This window comes from Balaenoptera acutorostrata, chromosome 11, assembly GCF_949987535.1.
Source record: "Balaenoptera acutorostrata chromosome 11, mBalAcu1.1, whole genome shotgun sequence".
NCBI classification, from domain to species: domain Eukaryota; kingdom Metazoa; phylum Chordata; class Mammalia; order Artiodactyla; family Balaenopteridae; genus Balaenoptera; species Balaenoptera acutorostrata.
In genome coordinates this window covers 16,019,966-16,028,112 of record NC_080074.1, presented here as the reverse complement: position 1 = coordinate 16,028,112, position 8,147 = coordinate 16,019,966, and the positions used below count along the sequence as shown (strand labels likewise).

The following is an 8,147-nucleotide window of genomic DNA, read 5'->3' as shown; positions in this document are numbered from 1 at the left end:
TTTGCTGGTGGTCTAGTAATTAGGATCCTGCACTTTCACTACTGTGGCCCAGGTTCAATCCCTGGTTGTGCGGCTCAGCCAAAATAAAAAAAAAAAAAGTAGAATGTTGTTTATCTGAATAAAGTTGATTAAGTCTTGATCAAGCATATAAAAAGAGGTAGTCTCAGATGTTGAAATTAAAATGAAATGTGTGTGTTTTTTTAGGAGATCATGAATCAGACAGATAAAAATCAACAAGAAATCCCATCATACCTTAGTGATGAACCACCAGAAGGTAAGTATGCATCTGTAATACTAAGAATGAAAAAAATCCTAGTGAATTAAACTTCTGATTGTTTTCATTAACTTTAAAGTAACATAACCTGTTTTCCTTGTCAGTAAATGTGTTCCAAAAATACTTAAACATTTTTAGCTTTTAGTAAGAAAGCATAGATTATTGGTAAATGGGGACACAATTTAACTTTTATATAAGGTCTATCAATATTTTTCTGCTACTCTTTTATTCTTTTAAGACCATTTCACGAGTATCCTTTCATTTGTAAAGAGCTGGGTGAGGTGCAGAGGAAGGATGGACTAGGTTATGTCATGCATACAAAAACTCACTTCAAGAGGCACTTGAGATTTGTTGTTAAACTCCTATTATTCATTACATTATAATGGGTAACTCTTCCTTTTTTAATACATGGTTTTAGAGTCTGCTTTATTTTTTAGTGTGAAAATTGTGACATCAGGAATCTTTTTTTTTTTTAAACTCTTGGGTTTATTTATTTATTTATTTATTTATTTTTGGCTGTGTTGGGTCTTCGTTTCTGTGTGAGGCTTTCTCTAGTTGAGGCAAGTGGGAGCCACTCTTCATCGCGGTGCAAGGGCCTCTCATTATCGCGGCCTCTCTTGTTGTGGAGCACAGGCTCCAGACGCACAGGCTCAGTAATTGTGGCTCACGGGCCTAGTTGCTCCGCGGCATGTGGGATCTTTCCAGACCAGGGCTCGAACCCGTGTCCCCTGCATTGGCAGGCAGATTCTCAACCACTGCACCACCAGGGAAGCCCAGGAATCATTTTATTCTTACCTTTACTTCAAAAATCTTTGGAAACACTAAATGCACACATGCATGTCCTCACTATGTACAGAAACAGACTAGCTGTTTTCTTTACTTTCTCTCTTTATTTTTTAGGACTAGAAGTCTAGAGTTTTGAAAAGAAAAGTTAGGGCTCAATGAGAAAGTTAGGAAGGACTTATGAGAAAGAAGTCAGGAAAGAGATAAAGGCTGTCCAGGAGCATGATTGTTCAGGAAGAGAACAGCCTCAGGGATGCCTTTATATTGGCAACCTGTTAAAAGTAGTCTGCAAAGTGGATAATTTATATGGTGGTAATTAAGAGTACACTGTAATTTAAAAAAAAGAGTACACTGTAATTATGAGATCAACAGCATTAGTATTTATCTGATTTCACTAAGAAAAATTGTCTTCATTAAATGCATGTACACCAAATTTGGCATAGCAGGATAATACTAATGAGGTATTCAGCATGAGGTAGTTATCTGTTTTATCCTCAAATTAAGATTTTCCTCCCTTTTCCTAGTGTTACTAACCTTGATTACAAAAGAATGACCACTTACGTAATCCTTTCCATCATAATTTTATAATTAATATATTCAAATGCTTATCTATGTCTTAAGTCTTTTATTTCAGCTATTTTAAAATTTTATATTAACTATGCTTTTTTTGGGGGGGGGTAACTATGCTTATTACTCAGTTTCAATTAAACAGTTGGTTTTATAAATTTAGCCATTGCTATATTTTCATCAGTGAGCTATTTTGGCTAATCAATGAGACTTTCTTCCTTGTGAAAGGATGTAAAATCTCCAAACAGTGAAAAGAAAATCTTACTCAAGGTAAATTTGCGTCTGTGTATTTAAAGAAACTCAATTTTCAGATTTTTTTTCTCTTTCAAATATTGTTGGTTTTCCAATGTTATCTTCTCTGATAACCACATTCTGCTAGGTTATAGTAGCTTTGGGTGTCTTAGTTGAACTTATGTACCCAAGAATTTACCTTTCTTGTGTGAGCTTATACCTTTTTAGTGGTTATAGCCTGAACTGTATAGTTACCAAGTATTTTTTCATGAAATTAAAAAAAATAAAAACACTATTGCTCATGTGTTGTCACTGCCTGAGTCATTAGATTATGAAGGAGAAAAGGTCTGTGTGTGTTTGAGGCTGGCAGAAGCAAGTTTTATGAAATCTTCCTGCTAGTCATTTTATGCTGGAGTTTGGGGTTACATGCCAGTTTGAGTGCCTCTATTAAACAAACAAAGAAACCAAAGAGAAAAGACTTGTGACAATAAATGAATTTCTCATATTGATGTTACCTTTTCTGGGAGTATATGAAGAGTTTTTACAAACTAGATACTTAAATCACATACTCTCTTTTATAAAAATTACTGAGGCAGTGGAAGTATTAACCATAGCTCTGGTCTCTCCATGTTACAAAAAAGATTAGGTAACAAGATTTTAAGTGATGAATAATTTTCCTATTTTTACATATAATATTAGCTCTTTAAATACATTATTAAGGAGCACATAGAATAGAAACCCAAACATATTTAAGTTAGTGGTTCTCAAATTATTTGGTCTCAGGATGCTTTCTACTTTAAAAAAAATTGAGGATTCCAAAGAGCTTATGTCTTTGTTGGTATTTGCCGTATTAACAATAAAAACAGAAATTAAGTATTTTATTATGAAAAGAACTCAGTAGGCCCATTACATATTAACATATTTTTTGAAAAATATGAAACTATTTTTCAAAACAAAAAAAAAATTGTGAGCAGGGTGATTTGTTTGTGGCCACACCGTGCGGCTTGTGGGATCTTAGTTCCCCGATCAGGGATCAAATCCAGACCCTTGGCAGTGAAAGTGCGGAGTCCTAACCACTGGACCACCGGAGAATTCCCGACATTGTTTTAAAATTTTTGCAAATCTCTTTAATATTTGGATTAATAGAAGAGAGCTAGATTCTCACAGTTTAGTCTTCTGTGTTTAGTCTGTTGTGTTACTGCCCATCATTTAGCTTCTGGAAAATTCTGTTTTAGACTGGTGACAGAATGAAAGTGAAAGACAAATGACATGTTAATATTATTATGAAAGCAGTTTTTACCCCGAAATGGTCCTGGGGATACTCAAGGGTTCCAGACCATACCTTGAGAACCAGTGCTTTACTTATTTATTTATTTATTTATTTTAAATTTTATTTATTTATTTATTTATGGCTGTGTTGGGTCTTCGTTTCTGTGCGAGGGCTTTCTCTACTTGCGGCACAAGTGGGGGCCACTCTTCATCACGGTGCGCGGGCCTCTCACTATCGCGGCCTCTCTTGTTGCGGAGCACAGGCTCCAGACGCGCAGGCTCAGCAGTTGTGGCTCACGGGCCTAGTCGCCCCACGGCACGTGGGATCTTCCCAGACCAGGGCTCGAACCCGTGTCCCCTGCATTGGCAGGCAGACTCTCAACCACTGCGCCACCAGGGAAGCCCGAGAACCAGTGCTTTAAATGAAGGTTGTTTCAGTAATGACTGATTGAATTCTATCAAGGAAATAAGGGCTAAATATATTTATATTTTTATTTTTTCATGCTCCTTTTAGGATATAAAATAAAGATTTTTTTATTAACAGCAATAAAACTGTAAATCAAGGAGACATTTAAAATAGTCTTCTATTTTATGAAAGTTGTCTAGTCTCTAAAGCATTTCTTCTCATAGATACTAAGACTTAGCATTGGACCAAGATGTTTTAAAAACATGTACAACTATACCCTTGAGGGAAGAGCTCTTGATGTCTTGATCAGATATGTATTTATGTGGTTGACCTTTTCAATACAATCTGCTGATTGTTAGGAAGGTTACTCAGTGATTTGTACTGTTCTTACAAAGACTTACATTTGACTGTCTTATGATATTTTCTCTTATCAGGTTCAATGAAAGATCACCCACAGCAGCAACCAGGCATGCTGTCCCGTGTGACTGGGGGTATCTTCAGTGTTACAAAGGGAGCCGTTGGTGCCACCATTGGTGGTGTGGCTTGGATTGGTGGAAAGAGTCTGGAGGTGACCAAAACAGCTGTTACAACTGTGCCTTCCATGGGAATAGGGCTGGTGAAAGGGGGCGTGTCTGCTGTGGCTGGAGGTGTTACAGCTGTTGGCTCTGCTGTTGTAAACAAAGTGCCCTTAACAGGAAAGAAGAAAGACAAATCTGACTAAAATACGGAGATACACTTGCTCTCCACAGCATTATGATGCCAGTGGCATTGAATTGCTAAATTACGGACTACAACCAAGTCACCTGTTTTGGACGTTTATCTTCTAACTGCTGTGTTGAAAGTATTGATGACTGACTGGCTTTTGTCTAAAAAGAAGAGACCAATACTAGCACAGTGTATGAAGGTTTCTCATACTTAAATTCCAGCTTTTTATCTGGTAAAATGTTACACTTATTCAGTTGTAACTGAAGATAAGGTATATTTGAATATTTACTACATAAGTCTTTCAATTATCTAAAAATGTGAACGTTGAATTTAGTGGATGATCTTTACAGTTCCATATGTATAATGTGCCAGGTAACTCATGTGCCCCTTAAGAAGGGAACCTTGACCTACATAAACGTACCTTTGATGTGCCTAATAGTTTCAGATGTCTTAGTTTTTTTAATAACCATAGTTGATTAGACGAAGAGGCATTCTTTTCTTATTCAAGATGGTAAAAGTAGCAGGAACTAGAGAAGTTTAAAAAGGTTCACGGTTTTATGAATATTAACCATCTTTTGTTAGGTATGCATTATATTAATTTAATCATTGATGCCTTACAAAAGAAAACATCTTTTCTAATACCCTGAATATGTGCAGTTCTTAGGATTATTATTATACATGGATTCTTTCAAAAGTTGTTTGTGAAATTAGTTTTCCCTCAAGAATCTCAGGATTAGTGGCGTAAAGGCATTTCTTGCTCTCAGCAGATAGGATAGTGTTTGATAACTGTCAGTAGTTATAACCAAATTGTACACTTCAACCTGGGTTCATGCTCCATCATTAATAAACCTCACAGTGCCTAAGGAACATTTCTTTGCTGGTCAGAAGCTATGTTAATAAAAGAGTTTCATATTAAGGAGGAAAACATAAATCATTTTAAGTTCTGAAGAATTACCTAAAGCATCCAAGATATAAAAAATTCTTCACACCTATTTTGTCTCCAGGATGGCTTAAATTACTAGCAGTACCGCTTTCAAAAAACACAGTGAAAGCAGCCACAGATGTGTGGGGGCTGACTCTTAAATTGAACGGAATGGGCTCCATAGATTAGCCTTGAATGTGAAATATATGTAAGTGCTTTCTGTGTTTGACAGGCTTTTAAAATGTCATCTTACACTCCTTTAAAGCAGCTGTAAACTTTGTACCATTTTCCAAGTCAACTTCAGGCGGGAAATTGAATTTTTTGGTTGCGGATGGTAAGTGTGTTGTGTCTCATTAACGTCTCATCATGTCTCATTCATTCTAAAAGAATATGACTTAGCTGGAATTCATCTTTTTGTTTTTCGTTTCATGTTCAGTTTCATAAAAATTTTAAAAGTGGCATTTCTCTTAACTAAGGGTTTAATCCCAGCCTGAAAAATCTTAATTTTCCTTCACTTAAGTTTGGAAATTTGCCACCATTCTGTAGACTTTTTTGTTGTTGTTTTTTTTAATGAGCAAGGGGAAGAAAGGAGGTGATGCTCTGGAGTAAGTCAAAATAGCATTCCTGAGAACTTAGATCACTTCAACACCCAAAGCTTAAGTGTGTGTTTGCAGCCCACTAAGAGTTGTACATTAATAATGTGGGTCAACAAATGGGTAAGAACAAAACTTAGCTTTTAAAAGCTTTCATAGATACCAGCAGGGATTGAAGTAAATCCACAAAGGTTCTTGAACCTTTCTACCATATACAAAACTGGAAAGTCATTAGGGAGTTAAATTAATCAAAAATTAAATTGTTGTTTATTTCATCCAGTATGATTAAAGGTATATCTGTTGGTATATCTGGTCAAATGTCATAATTAGCAAAGGGGATTTAAAAAACAAAAACCAAAATTAATGGATGAACACTAAATAATGATCTAAGTAATGGTATTGAAGAATTTGTTTCCTGCTATTTGAAAGAAATTATTGCTTCATTGCTAGTTTGTATTTCTAAATTATCTTCTTATCTTCATCGGCTCTGCTGTGCTTTGTACCTGAATTTCTAAATATAGACTTTAGTTTACTGTATGCTTGAATATTTATTTTCAACTTTGCTTGTCTTTAAAATTGCTTGAGGAAAAATGGTTGTAATTAATTTCTGCTACAGAAAAGCCACCTGGTACATTTTATCTCATCAAGTTTGTTTTAAATTTTAAATTATAACTTTGTTCAGGAGAGGCTTTGCAACGATAGCAGAGAACTTGTACAAATGAAGTTAGTTGTAGACGTTCTTGTTGAAATGAACTTGCCATTTGATGATATGTAAAACTATACACTTGAGTCTTCTTCAGTTTATTTCGTAGACTAGCAATTTGACCTGTTAAACAGTACTAGTTCACTTCAAGAAGCTAAGGTTGTTGTTGTATACACCTGGAGGCATCTCTTATTCAGCTTATCTTTTGAGTGGGTATTCGGCACAATGAGGATAAACTTGTGTGACCCACTTGAATGACTGATCTAATAATGTTGACGTTATTAATCCTGTACTTAGTGAAATGTCAGATGAAAATAACTGATGATTGAATAAATTTTTTTGTATTAAAGGAATGGGAAAAGAAGACATGAATCTTTAATAAAGCACTATGATCTGCAAAAGATGAACTGTTTCATAAAGATCTAAGGAAATGAAATTTTTAAACAGGGTAGTCTTAAAATTTTAGTTATATAGCAATTCAGAAAGTACTGTAGCCAGTTTTTAAATTTTTTGATACTAATGCACAAACATGACAGAACATCTCCAAATATGAATTTTGATGCCAACACAACAATGAAATACAAATATATTTTAAACAACTCTAATAAAGATTAAAAATACAGATTTCTGGGTTTGACTGCAACTTGCTGATCTCTGCAGGGTGGGATCCAAGACTGCACTTTAACAACCTCTGCAGGTGATTCTTTTGCAGTCCAAAATTTGGGAACTGACGGAGGAATTATAAAGTAGGGAGCACACTTCCCTCTGTCCTAGGCAGCTGTGGAACCAACTTAGACCTCTTACTGGCCAGAAGTGACTCAAAGGGATGGGAACCAGTTGGAGGAAGGAAGAAAATTGATATTTACTGGGCATCTACTTACCTACCAGGCACTGTCCATAAATTCTCTGATTTAATTAGTATGAGGACCTTATGAGGAAAAGTATCTTTATTCCCTTTTTACAAATATGGAGCAAGCACAGTTCCAGTGTTTGTAGTTGAATTTCCCATAACACTTTTGAATTCGTGTAAGTCAGAACCTCTCCATCTTATGTCCAGAAGCAAAGGGGACTACTCAGTAGCTAGTCCTTCATTCCGCTGCTGGCATTAGTGCTGCCTGTATGCTTGATCTACCAGGCTGTCTGATTTGAGCTCACTGGAAGTCTTCTGGGTGATCATATTTACTTTGACAGCTAATTACATGTTGCCACAGAAATGAATTTATACATAAACTGTTTAAAGGAAATCATGTATTTTGTTATAGCCATTTTTTCAGAGGAAATGAAATTTGACTCTAGTGTTTTATGTAAGGATATCTCCCCCTGTTACGTTGTTGATTTTGAAAATCTAAAATTTTATTTGTAGGAAGATCTGAGTAAGAATGCAAGAATAGAAAAAGGCAGAGGTTCAAGGGCTAAAAGATAACGGACTAGGATTTGGTCTAAAGGACAGGTCGGTATACTGCATGTTTGACCATGAATGTGGATTTTTTTTTAGTGTAAACAACTTTTCAAGTTAGAGTAAGCTACAAATGCATTTCTGTAACCATAACTGCCTCGTTTGCTGCTGTACTGACAAAGCTCTTCTTAAAGTAATGGCCACAGAGCACACATGGCCACTCAACTCTGCTAAGCTTTCTTATATACCTTCATGTTTGTTTACTTTCCTACTCCTCAAAATGACTATTTCATACCTC

General features: G+C 35.6%; 1 protein-coding gene across 1 annotated transcript in view; it reads left to right on the top strand.

Moving 5' to 3' along the window:
* The window catches only part of TMEM263 (transmembrane protein 263), a 16,688-nt gene extending 10,401 nt beyond the window's left edge, over positions 1-6,287 (top strand). Inside the window, exons 2-3 of the mRNA XM_007165729.2 lie at positions 205-274; positions 3,965-6,287. Coding sequence (XP_007165791.1) covers positions 211-274; positions 3,965-4,251 — 351 coding nt within the window. The 5' untranslated portion in view covers positions 205-210 and the 3' untranslated portion in view covers positions 4,252-6,287. The remainder of the gene's footprint in view (positions 1-204; positions 275-3,964) is intronic.
* Positions 6,288-8,147: the final 1,860 nt, after the last annotated feature.